The sequence below is a fragment of the Panthera leo genome, chromosome B1, assembly GCF_018350215.1.
Source record: "Panthera leo isolate Ple1 chromosome B1, P.leo_Ple1_pat1.1, whole genome shotgun sequence".
In the NCBI taxonomy this organism is placed as follows: domain Eukaryota; kingdom Metazoa; phylum Chordata; class Mammalia; order Carnivora; family Felidae; genus Panthera; species Panthera leo.
The window spans coordinates 61,414,337-61,437,275 of NC_056682.1; the positions used below are offsets into that span (position 1 = coordinate 61,414,337).

The 22,939-nt window shown below is 34.9% G+C and overlaps 1 protein-coding gene across 2 annotated transcripts in view; it reads left to right on the forward strand.

Moving 5' to 3' along the window:
- Positions 1–22,939, forward strand: part of SPOCK3 (SPARC (osteonectin), cwcv and kazal like domains proteoglycan 3) — a 482,169-nt gene that overhangs the window by 285,799 nt on the left and 173,431 nt on the right. For both annotated transcript variants that reach the window (XM_042935123.1, XM_042935124.1), the window contains exon 5: positions 21,731–21,854. In XM_042935123.1, coding sequence (XP_042791057.1) covers positions 21,731–21,854 — 124 coding nt within the window. The remainder of the gene's footprint in view (positions 1–21,730; positions 21,855–22,939) is intronic.

Consider the following 22,939-nt stretch of genomic DNA (forward strand, 5'->3'; position numbering starts at 1 on the left):
TTCCTTCAGTCTATCTTATTAAAATCTTCTAGGGAAGATCCCAGCTCAGAAAAAAGATCAAAAACAAATTAAGAGTGATTTGATGATATGGATTGGCAATTACCCTGCATCTGTAATGTAGACACAATTAGGAAAGAAAAGAGTCACAGCATACAATTCCTGAAACACTTTGACATTTCTGGGAATAAAATGAATATTTAGAAAATGCACAAAAATCTATTGAATTGCTCACTCTTGCACTGGGAAGGATTAGAAAATTACTTCTAGGCCTGTGCTCTCAGGGCCTCATCCCATCCATTCGAACCAGAACAACCATGAATATGTTTTAAACCTAAAACATTTTATTTAAACATGAAAATAACAGGGGTCGCCTGGGCAGCTCAGTCAATGTAGCAACTGACTTCCACTCAGGTCATGATCTTGCGGTTCCTGGGTTTGAGCTCTGCTTGGGGCTCTATGCTGACAGCTCGGAGGCTGGAGCCTGCTTCAGATTCTGTGTCTCTCTCTCTCTGCCCCTTTCCTTTTTTTTTTTTTTTTTTTTTTTGACAACAAATTTTTTTTTCAACGTTTTTTATTTATTTTTGGGACAGAGAGAGACAGAGCATGAACGGGGGAGGGGCAGAGAGAGAGGGAGGCACAGAATCGGAAACAGGCTCCAGGCTCCGAGCCGTCAGCCCAGAGCCTGACGCGGGGCTCGAACTCACGGACCGCGAGATCGTGACCTGGCTGAAGTCGGACGCTTAACCGACTGCGCCACCCAGGCGCCCCTCTCTGCCCCTTTCCTGTTCACACACTCGTCTGTGTCTCTCTCAAAAATAAATAATATTAAAAAATAATAAAATTAAAAATAACATTTAAAAATTTAATAAAAGATTGTTCGAGAGAAAGCAATTGATCTTCATTGAAATAAATGTATCCTTAACAGAGGTTTGTAAATTCTACTCTTCCATAGTATATAAACCTTAAATGAAAGTTAACTTAATTGTTCCTTAGCATTTGTTCCTTTATATCTACTTATTTGTTTATCCTTCTTTAAATTTTGATTTTGGAATTATTTTTTAAAGTTGTATTCAGGGGCACCTGGGTGGCTCAGTTGGTTAAGTGTCTTAACCATAGTGTCCTGGGTGGTTATCACACCGCTGAATAACACAGCAATGCTGTACCATTTTCATTAAGAATCTTTAAGCCCATGATATGAGGTCATTTGTCTCTCAAATGATGTAGGCACATTTTTTTCATCGGAACTCGTAACAGTGAAATATGTTCTGGATGCAAATGTGACCCCGTCTGTACAAAGAATTTCAGTTCACCGACATCAGTTTACTTCATGATCAGGATCTCTTCCTTTAGAATTTTTTAACTTGATGGGGACGAATGCCTTAGAGGCAATGGAGTTATTGCAAGGCAATATTATATATTGTATATACAACTTGAAATACTGCCATCATTTTTCCAAAATGCTATGACTACCAAAATAAAAAGTTAGTTTTTGCCATTATATAATCTCTTAATGAACCCATGTAAAAGTATGACTATCTGAGTCCAACAAGGTTTTTGTTTGTGTCCGTTTTCACTTTATAGGATATTTTTACTAGTCAAGGTTGCAAAGCACTCTTACAAAAGAAAGTTTGTGGTATCTTCCTATACTATTTCTGCACATAATGAATCCCACAGTGCCTATCTGAGCCTCTTATTAGACATTCTTTTTTTGTGACTTGCAGCTATGAAATACATATTGGATCTTTCTTTAGGGAACTTACCACCTACTGCTGCAGGCCACCTTATACCTATTTTAAGGGACTTAAATGCTAAAAAGCTTGAAATGAAGTTATTCAAAATTTTTCTCTTTTCCCATATGATCAGAATGTTCAATCTAGAGATACGCTAGAAACTTCAAGACAATAAGAATGATGAGGACAAACAAGATTCTTGACAGGTGTAATGAAATTATCAAGCAGCTTACTAAGACCCAGACTGCAGAGAAGTATATATATATATTATAGAATCTATATATAATATAGAACACACATATATAATACATTGCATTATATAAATGCAAAAAAAATGAACTATTGGGACTTCATCAAGGTTAAAAGCTTCTACATATCAAAGTAAACAAACAAAACTAAAAGGCAGCCTATAGAATGGGAGAAGATATTTGCAAATGACATATCTGATAAAGGGTTAGTATCCAAAATGTATAAAGAACTCATCAAAGTCAACACCCCCCCCCAAGAAAAAAAAAAAAAAAAACAAGTGATCCAGTTAAGAAATAGGCAGAAGACATGAATATACATTTTTCCAAACAAGACATCCAGATGACTAACAGACACATGAAAAAATGCTCAACATCACTCATCATCAGGGAAATACAAATCAAAACCATAACGAGATACCACCTCACACCAGTCAGAATGCCTAAACTTAACAACACAAGAAGCAACAGGTATTGGTGAGGATGCTGAGGAAGGGGAACACTCTCATGCTGTTGGTGGGAATGCAAACTAGTGCAGCCACTCTGGAGAACAGTATGGAGATTCCTCCAAAAATTAAAAATAGAACTACCTCATGATCCAGCAATTTCACCAGTAGGTATTTACCCAAAGGATACAAAAATACAGATTTGAAGGAATACATGCACCCTGATATTTATAGTAGTACTATCAACAATAGCCAAACTCTGGAAAGAGCCCAAATGTCCATCAATGAAGATATGATATATGTACACACACACACACACACACACACACAGAAATGTCTATCTATCTATCTATCTATCTATCTATCTATCTATTATCTATCCATGTATATATATAATATTATATATATATATATATTATATATATATATATTTCATGGTTTCTATTCTCACATTTAAGTCTTTCACCCATTTTGAATTTATTTTTGTGTGTGAATAAGAAAGTGGTTCAGTTTCATTCTTTTGCATGTAGCTGTCAAGTTTTACCAACACCATTTTTTGAAGAGACTGTCTTTTTTTCCATTGGATAGTCTTTCCTGCTTTGTCAAAGATTAGTTAACCATATAGTAATTGGCACATTTCTGGGGTTTCTATTCTGTTCCGTTGATCTACATGCTTGTTTTTGTGCCAGTACCACGCCGTCTTGATGACTACAGCTTTGTAGTACAGCTTAAAGTCCAGAATTGTCATGCCTGCAGCTTTGCTTTTCTTTCTCAAGATTCCTTTGGCTATTTGGGGTCTTTTGTGGTTCCACACAAATGTTAGGATTGTTTGTTCTAGCTCTGTGCAAGATGCTGGTGGTATTTTGATAGGGGTTGCATTAAATGTATAGACTGTGGGGCACCTGGGTGGCTCTGTCCGAGCTCCGACTTCAGCTCAGGTCATGATCTCGCAGTCAGTGAGTTCGAGCCCCACATTGGGTTCTGCACTGATGGCTCAGAGCCTGGAGCCTGCTTCACATTCTGTGACTCCCTCTCTTTCTGCTCCTCCCCCACTCGTGCTCTGTCTCTCTCTGTCTCTGAAAAATGAATAAACGTTAATCAAATTTTTAAAAAATGTATAGATTGCTTTGGGCAGTATTGATATTTTAACAATGTTTGTTCTTCCAATTAGTGAGCATTCAATGTTTTTCCATTTGTGTCTTGTTCAATGTCCTTCATAATTTTTCTATGGTTTTCAGGGGACAGATCTTTTACCTCTTTGGTTAGGGTTATTCTGAGGTATCTTAAGGTTTTTGGTGCAATTGTAAATGAGATCAATTGCTTGATTTCGTTTTCTGCTGCTTCATAATTGGTATTTGAATTGCAACAGATTTCTGTACGTTGATTTTATATTCTATAAGCACTATATTGTAAGTGGAAAATGTAATGTCTTATTAGAACTGTAGTTAAAATTGGAAAAAAAATTGTACACGTATGTTAAATAGAGCTATTGCCCCTCTAAATAAAATCCAAGAGGGTATTTTTGCAGTTTGAGGGAGCAGTTCATTAGTTACTAAATTATTAAAATAGAAGTTCAGAATTGTTTTTTGACTGCAAATAATTATGACATAGATGCCTGTTGTTAATTTATTCTGATGCCACTTTGGGGAAGAGGTCAGAGGTCAGAGTGAAAATACAGAAGTTAAAATATCCCTCACCGACCGTTGGGCTGCATGGAAATGAAGGCAGCATTTAAAAATTCTGTCAAGAACAGAAGTCTGAAAGCTAGGTTCAAATAGTTCACTAGAGAGAATAGATCTCAAACCTTCCACTAAAGTTATTTCAAATGATATCTGGAGAAGGTACCCTGAAGGAAATGCCAGAGGTGACAATTTTCTGTTAAAAGATGTATAATTTTCCTCATATCCTCAAGAAAACTGAAGTTCTGCAGACGTAGCCATGCGTGCTGTGTGGCTCCGAGTATGCCGACAGGATTCTAAGAACCCACAGGGTTCTCATGGTTATTGAATACAAAACTCAATGAATAATTCATAAACTGCATTTTAATTTCTTCTCATGTTCTATATTTAGTAAAGCTTCACCAATTACTCAACATCTGCATTTCATTCCAGTCTAAGGGTTTGTAAAATTTAGCTTCACCAAAGGGATTATTATATCATAATTTATTTTCTCTTGATGACAATGATGGAGATGCTGTTCGAACAATAATCTTCCCATAAAAAAATCTCTAAACTTTGAAAAGAAATCTGTCTACTAATCGTTCACTCAAGTGGTTATGGAAATTTATGTATGTAATTTGGGGAAGAAAAATGTTAGATGATTTCTCAGGAGGATTGAGACATACTTGCACCCTTGCTTAAAGTGAATTGTAGAAAAAAAATTTAATGCCTTAAAGTGATTTATATTAGTTATCTTAAAATAGAATGGATTTGGAAACTCTCATCTTGCATATTAGGAAATTCACAAGCATGACATTGACTTCGGTGTATATTTTGCGGAGAATGACATTTCTGCTTTCTTTATCTCTTCACACTTTTAAGTCCAGGATTGCAGTTCTAGACTTAGGGAACTTAGAAAAGTTAATAATTGTTTTAAAAAATAAATTGTACTTAGATTGGTTGAGTTGATGTCTGACTTGAAATCAAGAAGATTAGGAATAACTTTCTACCCCTTTTTTTGACTATGTTAAAATGAGATGTATTTTAGATATTAATGTCTATATTGCTTTATATGTCTGTTATTAATGACAGATATTACGTTTGGCAGGTTTACCCTCAAATTTCAGTAGTATGACACAATAAAAATTAATTTATTGAACACATATTAAACAAAGCATTGTATTCTTTGGTGAGGGGAAGCTCTCTTCCTTCTGTTGAGGTAGGGATAGAGTCTTACTATAAGCATGCTTATAGAATTCCCTTTCCTACAAAAGCCATAGTAGTACATAAATATAGATCTTTATTTATATCCATTGAAGTTTGTGGGACAGTATTACTATAAAGGGTGTATTTGGTCTATCATTGGGAAGTAATTAAAGGAACTGAGGAATACCGAAATTTTCACCAAAGGACATATATGCAAAATAAATATGTAAATCAATTAATACTTATCCCATGCTCGAGCTTCAGCATACAACCCCGATGCTTGCCAATCTTCCAGGCTACAATCCACAGCATAGTTCCTTATCTAAACCTGGATGTCGGATAATATACCAATAGGATCAAAATAAGCCAAAGGCTTCTTTGCCTATTTACTACCAAATCCTAAGCAATTCAAGTTTTAATTTTATCAAACCAGTGCAAACAAAATAAACAAACGAACAAAACCCAAGGAAATAAACTTCCAGTAAGAAACACAGTGTGCACAAATATTGTTATTTGATCTAAAGTCCACAGCTGAGTTGCAGTAGATTAGGCCCCCCATTTGACCTTCTCTTCAGTATAGAAGGATAGTGGCCGACTTTCAGGAGAGTTTCTTCCAGGCCAGTTTAAGTTAGTCTTGTCATCCTTGTGATCTGACAGCTAAAAAGATTCACAAACCTTTTGTTCAGCCCAGCAGTTGCACTCTTCAGGCTTTGATCTGTAAAATAACAGTAAACGTGATAAATCATTAGCCATCATTGTAGTCCTTGAAGGCAGCACTAATGGGGGACTTGGGAAATGTAGAGTGCTCTTTGTCTGCTGTGTATTTTATTGCCCTTAAATGGTCCAGAAGAAGAAGAAGAAGAAGAAGAAGAGGAAGAAAAGCTGTCAGAAGGGCAAGAGAGACTGTGGCAAAGTATCTGTCAAAGGAAATTAGCATGAGATTGTAGATTAAATAGATTTTATTATTCTAAAAAGTTAAGTGAGAAACAAAAAAAATGCAGTAAATTTGAAATGTTTTTAAGAGTTAAAGTATTGTTGAAAAGGAGACGCTATATAAATCACTCTTCGCCATACAGTTGTGAAGAGGAAAGTTGTTCCTTTCCTGATGCTTGCTTCCTAGATGATTAGTGGAGAGCATGTTAAAAAAAAGGGGTCAGGGTGCTTGGGTGGCTCAGTCAGTTGAGTGTCCGAATTGGGCTCAGATCATGATCTCGCAGTCTGTGAGTTTGAGCCCTGCATCGGGCTCTGTGCTGACAGCTCGGAGCCTGGAGCCGGCTCCGGATTCTGTGTGTCTCTCTCTCTCTCTCTCTCTCTCTCTGCCCCTCCCCCGCTCATGCCCTGTCTCTCTCTGTCAAAAATAAATAAACATTAAAATAAAAAGTGTTCTCGATAGACTGACCCTGCTGAGGGAAATAATGTAAAATGCCCTTGTGGCGTTTCTTTATCCTATAGTATAAAATAATTGGCAGGAAAAATAAGACTTTTGTTTGAAACCAAAGACAATTTTATTGTTTTATTCTATTCAAATTGACTGGCTTTTTTTTTAAGTGTATTTATTTATTTTGAAAGAGAGAGTGTGAGTGAACAGGAGAGGGGCAGAGAGATGGGGGGGATAGAGAATCCTAAGCAGGCTCCGTGCTGTCAGTGCAGAACCTATCTTGGGGCTGAATTTCACAAACCTGGGATCATGACCTGAAATGAAATCAAGTCGGACCATTAACCACTTAACCGACTGAGCCACCCAGGTACCCCAAATTTACTGGCTTTTTTTCCCAAACAGTTCAATCATTTATCTATTTTCTAAATAAATTGTTTTTAATTTAATTTAATTTAATTTAATTTATTTAATTTTTTGTCTTCCAAATTTTTATTTAAGTTCTAGTTAGTTAACATATACTGTAATATTGGTTTCAGGAGTAGAATTTAGTGATTCATCACATATAACACCCAGTGCTCATCACAAGTGCCCTGCTTAATGCCCATCACCCATTTAATCTTTCTCCACAATCTCCCCTCCAGTAACCCTCAGTTATTTCTCTATTGTTAAGAGTCTCTTGCACAGTTAGAGTGGCTAAAATGAACAAATCAGGAGACTATAGAATGCTGGAGCGGATGTGGAGATTAAAAATAGATCTACCCTATGACTCAGCAATAACACTGCTAGGAATTGCTGATGCATAGGGGCACTTGTACCCCAATGTTTATAGAAGCACATTCAACAATAGCCAAATTATGGAAAGAGCCTAGATGTCCATTAACTGATGAATGGATAAGGAAATTGTGGTTTATATACACAATGGAATACTACTTGGCAATGAGAAAGAATGAAATATGGCCCTTTGTAGCAACATGGATGGAACTGGAGAGTGTTATGCTAAGTGAAATAAGTCATACAGAGAAAGACAGATACCATATGTTTTCACTCTTAGGTGGATCCTGAGAAACTTAGCAGAGGACCATGGGGGAGGGGAAGGGGAAAAAAAAAAAGCTAAAGAAGGAGGGAGACAAACCATAAAAGACTCTTAAAACCTGAGAATAAACTGAGGGTTGATGGAGGGTGGGAGGGAGGGGAAAGTGGGTGATGGGCATTGAGGAGGGCACCTGTTGGGATGAGCACTGGGTGTTGTATGGAAACCCGTTTGACAATAAATTTCATATTGAAAAAATAATAAAACGTTAAAAAAAAGAGTCTCTTGCAGTTTGCTTCCCTCTCCCCCCCCCCCAATTCCATAGCTTCATCTATTTTTTCCCTAAATTCCACATATGAATGAAACCATGTGGTAATTGTCTTTCTCTGACTGACTTAATACACTTAGCATGATACACTCTAGCTCCATCCACGTGTTGCAAATGGCAAGATATCATTCTTTTTCATGGTTGAGTCATATGGCAAGCCATAATGACTTTTAACAAAGACTTACTTTGCAAATTTATAACAAGTTTATCTAGTAAGAAAATAATGCTGTAGAATTTCTGCTTAAGTACAAATAGAGCTAAGATAAGAAAATAGGAACCACGCACAGTGTTCAACCAGGGAGCCCTATTCTCTCTCTCCTAGTTCCTCCCCTGGTCCTTTCCTCCTTTTGTTTTCTTTCTTGTTTGCTTGCTTTCACACACCCAGTCAATGAAATTTACCAATTACTTACTTTGTTGCAGGCTCAGGGAAGCATACTGGAGAAAGAAAGAGGAGTTGTGATTAAAAGGTGAAAAGATCCATGGAAAGAAAAGAGAGCATGTATAAAATTTTGGAAAAGATGAGCAGAGTATGAAAAGAGAAAATTATTGGGCCTATAGAACAAAGTCTATGGACCACACTTTGTGACACAGATTCCTGGTATAATGCAATTGCTTCTCTCCTGTGAAACCTGGATGCCATGGGGACTATCTTGTTCCCTATCACATGACACTTAGTCTACTTAACTACTATTCTCTTTCAACTTGTCCCCAATGACCACTACTCCTAAATGCAAAAAAAAAAAAAAAAAAAAAAAAAAAAAAAAGACATCCCCATTACCTTTATCGCTTGTTCTTCTGCCAATCAAATCGAAGTCAGATGAGGCACATTGATACGGGACTATTGTTTTTATTGTCTAACTATAAAATGGCAACTTTATCATTTTCTACCCTTCATGACTCGAACGCTCAGTTTTCCTAACAAAAATAAAGGGAAAATTAAAATGGTGGCATAATTCACTGAGACATAGGGTGAGTTTAAAGCACATAGATTGGGAAGCCCAGAACTGTTTTCTATTCACGGAGGAATAAGTTCGATCTGAGAGTGTTTCTGTGGTTAAGATGGAGGACATATTTGCAGAGTAACACAGCCTTGTGATAGTTGAAGGAAGGACAATATGTAAGTCCCAAGATATTGCCATGGACTATACATTCTTCCTTTATATGTAAAGGGGCTCATTAGAGTAATCGTAGGACAAAACACACTCTAGGTGTGAATATCTGCATAGGAATGAGTAACACATCTCTCTAAAGCAGAAACCCCATTACTATAATTCCTTTGTTATGAGAAAGATAAAAATCTCTCCTTGCAAGTATCCTTCCTGTAGTATCCTGAATGGTTGCCACTAAGATATGTTCATATCCTAATTCCCAGAATCTGTATTATCTTTTATGACAAAAGAGTGAATATTACTTTATATGGCAAGAGATGTGATTAAGTTAAAGATGTTGAGAGGAGGAAATTGTCTGAGATTACTGGAGTGGATCTTAAATGCAACCAGAATGTGTCCTTTTAAGAGAGAGCCATAGGGAGTTTTGACACAGACCCAAAGGGGAGAAGACCCTGTGTAGAAGGAGCAGAGGGAGATGGGTCAAAAGCCAAGGAATGACAGTTACCACCTAGCGTTTCCCAAGAGAGTCTTGATTTTAGTTCAGAGAAACTGGTTTTGACTTTTGACATCCATAACTATGAGAGATTAAACTTACGTTGCTTTACTTTTTAAAAATTTTTTGAATGTTTATTTATTTTTGTGAGAGAGAGAGAGAGAGAGAGAGAGAGAAACAGAGCATGAGCTGGGTAGGGACAGAGAGAGAGAGACACAGAATCTGAAGCAGACTCCAGGCTCTGAACTGCCAGCACAGATCCTGATGTGGGGCTCAAACCCACAAACCGTGAGATCATGACCTAAGCTGAAGTGAGACACTTAACCGGCTGTGTCACCCAGATGCCCCAAACTTCTGTTGTTTTAAACCAGAAAGTGTTTGGTTATTTGTTACAGCAAACATAGGAAACCAATACATTCCACAATTTTGGAAACTCTATTTCTGGAAGCATGATCTAACCAAATGAAAAGCAGGAATGTGATTAAGCGAATTGCACATAGGTCAAAATGTTTTGGTGTGGTGACTCCAGAGGATGCTGTGTTTAAATTCAATTTATATATAATCCCAGCGGCAATGGAGATGACTTCTGTGACTGCCCAGCTGCTTGCTTGCGAATGGTGGGACCCAACAGAAGTTAGAAGTATTTTTAGCATGAAAGGTAGGCTGTAAGTGGCTCATTATCTCCCAAACTCAGAGCTAGAAGAAATAGCAGAAGCAGGGAAGGAGTGGGTATCAGGCACAAGCATGTTTCATACTTGATTAGCTGATGTCATGGGGGCAAAGTAGAGACTCAGAACTAGGAGAGCATAAGGAAGGTGGGGTTAAATGAGAATGATAAGCATATGGATAGCTGTTAGAGTTCAATTAATAAGGGGGTGCCTGGTTGGCTGAGTCAAGAGAGCTTGCAACTCTTGATCTCACTATTGTGAGTCGAGCCCCACGTTGGGTGTAGAGATTACTTAAATAAATAAACTTGTAAAAAAGAATATAATTGATAAATAAAATGTCTAAGTTACAAAAGGAGCATGTGAGATACCGAACAAGTGGTGAAAGTGTGCTTAGGGAGTCAGAAAATATTTTGACATCAAAGGTATGACCTCAAAGTCAGTAGGAAGTTGCCACGTAAACTCTAAGTTGTCCGTATTACTTTTTGGACCATAGGAAAACCTCACTGAAAGCTATGATCATCTTTTTTTTCTCGAAACAAATTCTGAGCTTCATGAATTCAATGACTCTACCCATCTGGTACCTCCAGATTGTAAAATACTCTCTGGACACATTGTAAGGTATATCCATGAGTAAATCAATAAACAATATTTAGAAGGGTACATAGCTACTATTTATAGGTTAGAGGATGACAAGTTATTGGGTGAGCTAGTGGCAGTGTTGTAATAATGCCTAATTCGGTTCCTAGGGCATGGTAAGTAGCTGTAACTATAAGTAATAATATACATAAAAATGAGTCATTTATGATAACCTTTTCAATGTCGTACACATTATTGAGATGCTTTTGGAAGAAAATGTCCTTGTCTGGCATATATTTTAAATTTATTTATTTAGTTTGAGAGAGAGAGAACCAGTGAGCAAGGGGCAGAGAGGGAGAGGGGGACAGAGAATCCAAAGTGAGATCTGCTGTCAGCGGAGGGCCCGATGGCAGGGCTTGAACTCACGAAGCAAAGATCATGACCTTGCCAAAGTCAGACGCTTAACCACCTGAGCCACCCAGGCACCCCTTCTCTGACATATCTGATTCTATTCCTTATTACATTAGAAGGGCCAACATATGCTTACTAGTACATGCTTTCAGGACAGGAACTGAATGAAATCTGGTAGAGAGAAAAATACTATGGAATCAACAACTCCAAACTTTCTTTTTAATTTTACTAACTACTTAACTTGAAAAATAAGAGCTAATGTAAGAGCTAATGCATAGTGAAGATTTTATACTCTTAACCTTTCTCTCAGCCTATAAATCAGACTCAGGCAAAAAATGGTAGCTTCTTTCTCCTTTCTTATTTCTATAACTTTCCTTTTCTAATGAAGCTTTAAGCATGGAGGAGGTCAGTATCAATGACTTTCATAAAACTGACACATGAAAAAGCTGTTTTCCTTCCCTGAACTTTGAATGAACTTTAGTGACTATTTTCTTAAACAAAATATGGTATTTAATTGTTAAATGCTTCTGCAAAAGCCGTCAGTTCAATTTGTTGAAGAATACCCAAAAAATATTTCCTTGTGTTTAGAAAAACAAAAAGAATCAAAAGAATTTTTTTCTTAATCAAGACACATTTTTGGTGTTGAGTTGTAGAAGTTCTTTATATATTTTGGATATTAACCCCTTATTGGATATGCCATTTGCAAATATCTTCTCCCATTCAGTAAGCTTCCTTTTTGTTTTGTTGATTGTTTCCTTTGCTGTGAAGAAGCTTTCTCTTTTGATATAGTCTCAATAGTATATTTTTGCTTTTGTTTCTCTTGCATTAAGAGACATATCTTGAAAAATGTGGTTATGATTCATGTCAGAGAAATTACTACGTTTGTTTTGTTCTAGGATTTTTATGGTTTTAAGTCTGATATTCAGCTTTCTCATCCATTTTGAGTTTATATTTGTGTATTATGTCAGAAGGTGGTCCAGTTGAATTCTTTTGCATTCTTTTATCGGCACCATTTATTGAAAAAAACTTGTCTTTATTGCATATTTTAGCCTCCTTTGATATAGATTAATTGATCATATAAGGGTGGGTTTATGTCTAGGCTGTCTATTCTGTTCCATTGATCTATGTGTCTATTTTTGTGCCAGTACCATACTGTATCGATTACTACAGCTTTGTAGTATTTCTTGAAATCTAGAATTGTGATACCTCCAGCTTCATTCTTCTTTTTCAAGATTTGTTTGGCTTTTTTGCATTTCTTGTAGTTCTAACCAAATTTTAGTATTATTTGGTTTAGGTCTGTGACGAGATGCTGTTGGTATTTTTGATAAGGATTGCATTGAATCTGTAGATTGCTTTGGGTAGTATGGACATTTTAACACTATTAATTCTTCCATTTCATGGGCATAGTATCAAAAACACACGAAATAACATGCATTGGTAGAGTGTGGATTAAAAGGAATCCCTATGCAACGTTGGTAGAAATAGTGTTGCTGTAATAGTATTATATGGTGACAGGTGGCAGCTACTGTGGAAAACAGAATAGCGTTCCTCAAAAAATTATATAATTTATAATATGATAAAAATGATAATATGATATCATATGATCCCATATCATATGATATGATCCCATATCATATAATAATATGATAAAAAATATCATATGATCCAGTAATTCCACTACTGGTTATTTAGTCAAGGGTAACAGAAACACTAGTTTGAAATGATATATGCACCTCTATGTTTATTGCACCATTATTTACAATAGACAAGATATGCAGGCAACCTAAGTCTCCATCAATAAATGAATGGATAAGGAAAATGTGGCACATATACACATACATATATATACACATGCATGTACATATATATAAATCTCAGGAAGAAAAAAGAAGGAAATCTTGCCAAATACAGTGAAATATTACACGACCATCAAAAGGATGAGATCTTGCCTTGTGCAACAACATAGACAGACCTAGAGGGTAGTACGCTAAGGGAATCAAGTTATACTGAGAAAGACAATACCATATGATTTCACTCGTGTATGGCATCTAAAAGAAAAACAAACAGATAAACAAACAAAGAAAAAACAAAGTCTGCCCTATAAATACAAAGAACCAACTGATGGTTGCCAAAAGTCTCTATGATAGTGTTGTATGGTGACAGAGGAGCACAGCATAAAGTATAAACTTGTTTAATCACTATGTCGTACACCTGAAGCTAATGTAACATTATGTGCCACCTATACTTAAATAAAAACTACAAATAAAAAGAACAAAAGCTACATATTTTGCTATATAAAATACATTTTAAATGATTGAACAGTATTTTCTCACGTGTTTTGATAAATGTTGTATTGTTAGTCATTATCTTTTCATAAAATATTTTTTCTCTTTTTAAGTTGCATATCTGTCACTCTTATTTAAAAAGTGTGAATACATTTTTCCCAAATATAAAATTTCTTTGTTATACAAGAGTCACCCTCTTGTATATTATGAAATTATGTCGATACAATTTAGATAGAACCAATTCATGTATTAATTCATTAATCTTTGTATTGATTCCCTAAATCAGAATCCTATATATGGTGGTGTGTTATTTATTACTCTGTATAGATTTCAGTTTTAATCAGCCAGATATGTTCTCTAGACAACACTTATTGGTGTAGATCTTTTTTTTTAAGTTTGTTTATTTATTTTAAGGGAAAGAGAGAGAGCTGGGGAAGAGGCACAGAGAGAGGGAGAGAGAGAATCCCAAGCAGGCTCCATGACGTTAGCACAGAGCCTGACATGGGCCTCAATCTCAAGAACGACAAGATCATGACCTGAGCTAAAATCGAGAGGAAAGCTTAACCGACTGAGCCACCCAGGCACCCTGATGTAGATCTTTTTTAAGTACAATTTGAAGTAGTTGTCATTTTTCAACTGTTAAGTAAAGCTGATCTAGGAATTTGTGAAATACGGGGTTTTCCATGACTTTTGAAACTTTATATGCACATTATGGAAGGGAAAACATTAGTGACAAAGTAAAAAATTGAACACTTGAAGTTCACATCTGTTAATTACAAGCACTAGAAACTTGAGCAAGATAATTAAGCTCTCCCACCCTCCATTTCTAGCTTCAGAATTTGAAGAAAAACACATATTGTATATGATTCCTAAAATAATGAATACTGCAGTATATGTATCTAGCATGTATCTAACCTTTAACTTGTGTCAATAGTTGACTAATTCCTTAAATTATGATATTTTATTGGTTTCCAAACAAAAAATAACCAGCGTTTCTTCTAATGAATAAATTTACACATACATGTTAATTAGATAATTGGTTTATTATATAAGTTCATGAATTCCCAATCTTTTGAATGTATTTTGCTGACAATAGACTTGTAAACATTTTTAATCCATAATAACTCCCCTAGTGACTAAATCTTACACACTCAAGATCTTTGCAGTTGAATATACCTCTCCATAGTTAAATGGAAAGGGCTTTAGTAATTAAAATAATGTTTGAAATTAATGTGGAAATGGCAAGGATCAAGACCACTACAATCTGAATTTGACATAATCTACATTTTATACATTTTGAACTTTTAGTAATTCAGCCCATTGGGGGCCAGATTGAAAAAGAGCTTATAAGTGTCATTTATAGTTATAGCTATTTTGAACTTTGTCTTTAATAATCATGAATATGTTCACTGCCTAATAAAAATTATTTACTTGAGAGACTGTCATTCAAATATCATTATAACTTGTCCATGATTCAAATCTTGGAATGATTACATAGCTTTCAAATAAGGTCAGAGAAACATTCTTTGATAGAAAATTGGCTTCACTAATTGGTTTGTTGTGTTAGTAACATCTATGTTCAATTATACTCGTTATTGTAATAAACCTCACTTAAATTATATTCTACCTAAGTAGCAATATAACTCTGCGAAATTATTTTAAGAGTTGTTCAAAGAAAGTGTGGGACATTATAAATTATCCTTGTCTCTTTAAAGTCTAAATTCTGATGTTTAATTTTACTGCTCTGTAAAAAAAATATACTTTCTAAATCACTAATTAACTGGATTTTCTGGCAACATTGCTGAATCATATAAGTTGACTTGGAAGTATGGTTCATAGTGAAATTTATTACTACAATCAATTTTTAGAACGTATTCAATTTATGCAATGCATAGTTTTTAAAGATACATTTTATTAATTACTCCTGTCACTGAATTTTGAAATACATGTACAAGTGAGCTTTTTCTATGAATCTTAGTTCTTTGTAAAATATACGGAGTAAGCGAATTTTCTGTTCATATTGCAAAATAAGCTATACCAACTTATTTTTACATAATATCTGTAGTTTAGTAGCCATGGTTAATAATGTTTTCTAAGATAAATAAATGTTTGTTTTGTGTTTGTTGAATATGTCTTTTTACTTAAAATTAAAATTGATTGCTTATGCCTTGCTTCATTCCTTAAATTACTGCTACACACAGTACAAACATCATAGGATGCGGATAGTTGCAACTACACTTTTAGTAAGTTCTGCAGAGGGTTTTCCAGCATTCATGTAACTGTGTTGCCCTAAAAGATAATTTCCTCCACCTTGTTAATATCATTTGCCCTTTTCTAAGACTCATGGCAAAAGAAGTAATAAGAGCAGCCTCATTTTTTTGGAGTTATAACCAATAGGGAAAGAATCATAAGTTGTTAGTCAATGACTTAAGAATTGTTGCACAAGTCTGACAGAACTTAAAATAACTGATTGCCCAAAGGAATTGAAATGTTGGGTGTGTTAACCAGACAAGAAATACATCACATCAGGCTGCCCTCAGTTGAGGTATTCAAGAGTGTCTGTTTTATCAGATTATAATAAAATTGTTTTGTTGGAAAAAAGTTAAATTACTATAAGTGCACATAGAAAGAAGCAAATACACTTAAGAAACTAGGACATAAATGCTGACGATTCCCCTTCTAAGGTAAATATATAATAAATTGGCGTTTATTTTGCTTGCATATTTATGGCCTAAAGAATTGAGAATTTATAATGTATGATGCCAGGCTTAGGGAATACAGAGCTTTAGAAAAATATATAATTATGTATAGTATAAATACGATATATTATGTTTCTTTATGATTATTGATGATGTTTTGTGATACTGTAATACAAGTATTATTTGATTCTTGGCTATACTTTCATAGAAATCGTGCCTCTTTAAACACAGCTGTACTTTATCTTCCCTCTTTCATTAGTTATCCCAAGACTGGACTTCCTCCACACCTTTCATTTGCTACCTTGAAATAGCTGAAGTTTGCAACTTCAGCATTTCTATCTGTCTCTTGGCCTACTCAACATCATCCTTCACACCATAATGATATATTTGTTTCACTTCATAACACTGTCAAGTCCTAAAATCATAACATATGGCCCGTATGCACTGCCTATGCTTCTAATTTTTGAATGCTTTTGTATAAGTAATTTTATAAAAGATTTATAGACTCATCGAATGCTCAAGATCAAATGATCCATACTGATGAAGCTTAGTATTGTATAAATGAAGAAATTAAGACCCAGGGAGGTCACTGACTTGTCAAGACTGATTAATGACATGGCCGTGTATAAAAATTAAATCAGATTGGAATGAGATTTTTTTTTCTACTAACCATTTTGGTAACATCATCTGTGCTCTTTCAAAAATCAATGGAAATCCTAAAACGTGGACATTGTGTTTAAATTATATGGTTAAAATGTGCAAAATGATTAACTAAACAGAAAACCACATAGACTGTGATTGAATAAACAGATGTAGCAGTAATTAACGTTCTAGTTATTAGAGAAATGAAAGACCGCTGAGCTTGCACGGGTAACCACTGCTTCCAGTCTTACACGAAGACTGGAAGACCAGAGTGAATGGTAACTCAGGAGCACAGGAGACAGTTCAGGTAATAAATAGTTGATAAAATTTAACTGCCTCAGAATAAGTCATGTAAAGGAGCACTAGCAATAGTATAAATTCTTTTTGGTAGTTTAATTTTCCAGCTACTAGCAACACAATAACAGGTGTATTGGTACGAAACTTAACCTAGTGCCTGAATGGTGGAATATTTAAGTAAGAAGATTTCAAGAAAAATCCTTGACTTTGTGCATCATAGATTATCGTTTAATTACTTCATTTATTTGGGTTCAAATATACAAGTTTTTGCTCTTTAAGGGGAAGAATTATGGCTATATAGGATGTCATGATAAAGTCAGTAAATAAATTTTTAACTCAAATCTTCAAAAATTGAAGTATATATTTTGGAAAAATAGTTACCGTAAAGGTAGACCTTTAAGACATTTATTTTAGCAGAGTTGCTATTGGAAGAGTAATTTCTAAATAATTTCAGAATTTTGCAGCCAGCTTGAGCTTGCGCTTCATTAATGGGAGCAAATTTTATTGCCCTACTTGAGAATAGTTCAAAATAATTAACTGCAAGATGCTGGGGGTGACTAATTCAGTTAAATGTCTGGCTCTTGATTTTGGCTCAGTTCACGATCTCAAGGCTTGTGGTTCGAGCCCCCATCCAGATCTGCACTGACAGCATGGAGCCCGCTCGGGATTTTCTCTTTCCTTCTCTCTGCCCCTCCCCACCTCACAGAATAATATGCCAGTGATGTTTTTGCTTATGCTGGTTTCTTACCTGTCATTCCTCTTGCCACAGTGCCAGACTCTCATGCCAATAACCGGAGCCGGCTCTACCTTTTTCTTGGCCCTTCACTTTGCCCATCTTGGTCTGTACATTGAGTGCCATGATTTTGTCTCTCACTTGGAAACATGATTGTTCTTCCTTAAATAGGACCTTCAAAATATAATTAAAAGTCAAACAAACAAAGAATCTCCACTTACATGTAATTGTATGATTACATACGACATACACCGCATAGATACCAACTTAAGTCCTAGAAATTTTCGGTTATAACTTCATCTACTTCACGAACTTTCCTAAGAACAAGACAAATATCTTAATAAACAAGACTGTGAGTAATGTGAATTCTGAGGAACATTCCTGATGCCAAACCAAAAAAAATTCTGAATCACATGATATCTTTGATAACATAGAGTCAGGTATGCAAAAATGTCGTTCCTGGTCAACAGTGAGTGGAGACACAGCTAGCTGACAGAGTGAGCACTGCTTAGCACGAAAGGGAACCATATATATGTCCTATCGTGAGATGTCGGCAAAGCCTTGCCCAACTCCTACCTTTAGAAATAATCAGCGTTGCTCAACTCCTAAAGCCTTTATTAACAATGCAGTTTATTTGTCCCTGAGTGTTTCCTCTGTTATATCACTTATTTTCATGTGTAAATCCCTTATTATTTCAATTCTAGATGTTTTGATTTTTGAAATAAAGCATTTACATCCCATGAGCACTGGGTGTTGTATGTAAACCAATTTGACAATAAATTTCATATATTAAAAAATAAATAAAATAAATAAATAAATAAATAAATAAATAAATAAGGAATTTACATCCCAGAATGTACTGACCCAGAATGACTGGCTGGGTCAGTAGAGTGTGTGATTCTTAATCTCGGGGTAGTGAGTTTGAGCCCCCATTTTGGGTGTAGAAATTACTTAAGCATAAAATAATCATTAAAAAAACCTTAAAAAATGTACATGCCTTATTTTTGTACATCTGGTGATTCCCATTAGTACATTGTTAATTGATTTTTGAATTTGTAGAAATATTTTTTATTCAAATAAGATTCCTAGAAATTCATTTGTATTTGTACCTTAATTACAATGTGAATCCATACCTGGAAAACCCCTATTCTATACTGCCCTTTAAAATGTAATTTGTCTTTCTACAGAAAATTAAATAAACAATTACTATTCTTCATGTGTGAGTGACATCAAACAGTTTGAGATGATTTAAGAACACATAAAAACTGTAATATTTAGAATTTCAAATTTCAAATTTAGGCTCATGTTTTCTAGACTGTTTTGTTAAATACAAAATTTATTTTGTAAAGACGGTCTTATGATGACAAAATGCTAAGGGATTTCTTTTGGATTTAGTGAATATAGTAAAATTTTCATGATTCCTTGCTCCTTCTCTATGTGTTATGGCATGAATATATTAAACATGAATTCTGGTTAGCTTATCCCATCTAATGCATTTATTTAAAAGTAAGCATAACTAAATACTGGCTTAGGAAATGGTAGAGTTTGGCATCAACTCTTACTCAAAATCATGGTGCAAGTGTATGCAATACAATATATAATATTTATAATGTTGATGATACTTGAGCAAATTCTAACCAGGATGAAGTCTAAATAAAAAATGTCATTTTTTATGGATGCACATTAGGAATTTGAAAGTGTTTAGTGTTCAGCAATGCTGGCTTTGAAGGAAATAAAGATAACCAAAGTGTGTGTGTGTGTGTGTGTGTGTGTGTGTGTGTGTGTGTTTTAACCTCCAAACCTATTTTACAAGTCAATTGCAATTTCACTGATTAAGAAGTCATTACAAGAATTTCTAATAAATCTTTAAATTTTTAAAAATATTTTACTTCTCTATATATTTATTCTTTGAATTAAATGTGAAAGATCTCCTAATGAATCATAAAATGTATATTAATAAAACCAAGTCATTAGTATAACAATCTTTTAGTTTCTATAGTTTATTAGGTTTTTTTTTAAGTTCTCTACGGTATGAATGGAAAATGAGGTGAATTGAAAAGATATAATTTATGTATAGTATATGTATACACACATATGTACATATATCCCAAATCATACAGCTTCTTCTAATAAAATACTTTTTTTTTAAACTTTTTTTAATGTTTATTTTTGAGAGAGAGAGAGGGACAGAGCATGGAGAGTAGAGTGGCAGAGAGGGAGATACAGAATCCGAAGCATGCTCCAGGCTCTGAGCTGTCAGCACAGAGCCTGATGCAGGGCTCAAACTTACGAATCACAAGATCATGACCAAAGCCAAAGTCTGATGCCTAAGGAACTGAACCACCCAGGCGCCCCTAATAAAATAATTTTTATTGATTAGGAAACTGAGCATGGTAATAATGTCTCCTAAAGTATCTGCATGCATTATTTTGTACTTTATTTTGATTATACAATGTGAAAGAACAATGAAAATAGAATATTTCCCCCCCTCTGATCCATTTATGTAGTTTATAAGTCTTAAAGTGGTATAGAGCAATTTTCCAAGTTTTTCAGTTATTGTTTTAATTCCCATTAGAATTTCATGCCAGCTATTTAATCAGTAATAGTAACATGGTTAATTTTCCCATTTTATCTCTTATGAGATGAACTCTGTGGCCAGGCAGAATTTTATGGCAGTCTTTTGGAAAAAAGTGACAAAATTAAAATAAAGAGAAGTGTTTGGAGCTATGATAGCTTCATGAAAAATTTTGAGAGGAGCAAGGTTGTTGGGTGGGGGGAAGAGAGGATAAAAACCTTTTCTCAATGCCCATCCAAATTTTACCAAATTTGAAACACATAGTTTGAACTTCTTTCCCTATAATGGAAACTAGTATCATATTTCTTAATAGTATTTTGGGATTACGTTTGTGTAAGTTTGATTTAATTTGTGAAAACAAGAAAGCAATTGGAAGCAAAATGTTTCTAGTAAAACATCTTTTCTCATCATGATAGACACATGGAATTATTCTCTCTATAAACAATTTTAATGAATAAGAGTGACTACTGATTGACTAAAAGATTTCTAAGTATTAAATATTTTTGCATAAATTCCCTGTTGCTTTGCTTCTTATTTTTAAGCACTTTACCCTCTCTATGTAAATTGTTCACACAAATAGGCAGAGCAATAAGTAGTTTAATCAAAAAGAAAAAACAATTCTATGTGTAGGTAGCAGAAGAGAATGGGTTTTCCCAAGTTATTCTAGATAAAAGCCTAATGGATCTATTTTGAGGTATTTTTACACAATAAAAAGAGGAGTGGCTATCACTAAGCCTACTAATTTGGCATTCTAAATTTTAGGCATTGCTGGAAAAGTTCTTTATTGCTTTTTTCTCTCAAAGTAAGCTGCTCTTATTTTCAGGCACTTTGGGTATACCTGGTGAATTAGGTGTTCTTTTTTTGTTACTGTTCTTAATAGAATAGTTCTTTACTGCCAAACAATTTTCTCTTCTGTTTCTGGGATTATGAAAAACACATCACAACTATAAGCTACACACACACATTCTATATGATGATACATAACTATTGTCTACATGTGACTAGCACAATATTTTAAAGGAATACATTCTTATTTATTATGGGAAAATCTTAATATATGACATAGAAGATTATGATGAAGAGTACCATATTAAGTTTACCGATTATAATATATCTTCAGGAGTTGGAATGACAGTGCAGAAAAGGCATGATGCTAATATAAATTTATGTACTTAAAAAATGTACTAAGTGTGGTTATTGTTGCTGTTGTTGTTTTAACAGTGTGAAGGATGCAGGAGTAGGACACAAACAATGGAGGGGTCCCATATCGTCCACCTGCAAGCAGTGCCCAGTGGTCTATACCAACCCAGTGTGTGGTTCAGATGGTCATACCTACTCTTCCCAGGTAAAGGCAATTATAGTCATTTATTATGAAATGTGTAATGTGTATTTATCATTAAGTGAATAAAATTGTTAGTTCTCCCATGTGGTCATCCAAATTATTTATTTATCTTTTAAAAAAGTGCAAATAATCTCATTGGCTTGGAATCTGATTTCATACGTTATTTGTTTCTCTTATATCAGAATTTTTAAAGTTTGAAATACTAAAATTGTGAACATTCTGAACACTCAAATAAAAAAAGCAACATATCCTGGGACACCTGGTTCAATCGGTTGAGTGTCCCACTCTGGGTTTTGGCTCAGGTCTTGATCCCAGGGTGGTGGGATTGACCCTGCATCCGGCACCTCACTAGGTGTGGGGCTCAAGATTCTCTGTCTACCCCCCTCTCCCCTGCTGGCACTCGCTCTAAAAAAAAAGAAAGAAAAAGAAAAAAAAATAAAAGAAAGTAAAGGGAAGGAAAGGAAAGGAAGGGAGGAGAAAGGAAGGGAAAGAAAGGAAAGGAAAGAAAAAAAGGGAAGAAAAGAAAAAAGAAAAGAAAAAGAAAAGCAACATTTCCTTTGTTGCTACTTTGAAAGAGGTCAGAAATGGAAGCATGTCATATGATAATGTTAAAAAATATTATGATTAGGGGCGCCTGGGTGGCTCAGTCGGTTAAGCGGCCAACTTCGGCTCAGGTCATGATCTCGCGGTCCGTGAGTTTGAGCCCCGCGTCGGGCTCTGTGCTGACAGCTCAGAGCCTGGAGCCTGTTTCAGATTCTGTGTCTCCTTCTCTCTGACCCTCCCCCGTTCATGCTCTGTCTCAAAAATAAATAAATGTTAAAAAAAATTATGATTATAACGACAATAGCAGCTACAATCTGTCATTATCATTAGTTCTTTTATCTTGTTATTTCCTATAGTATTACTTTTAACCCCCCCAAATCCCTTTTAACAAATGAGAAAACTAAAGATCAGAAAGATATGGCAAATTTCACATATTTATTGACATTGGAACCAAGATGTGTTTCCATCTCTGATTCAGTGCCTCTGTTCTCTCTTCTACATTATTCTGCCTCTTGATTTGGTGTCCTGTATTATTTAAATATATA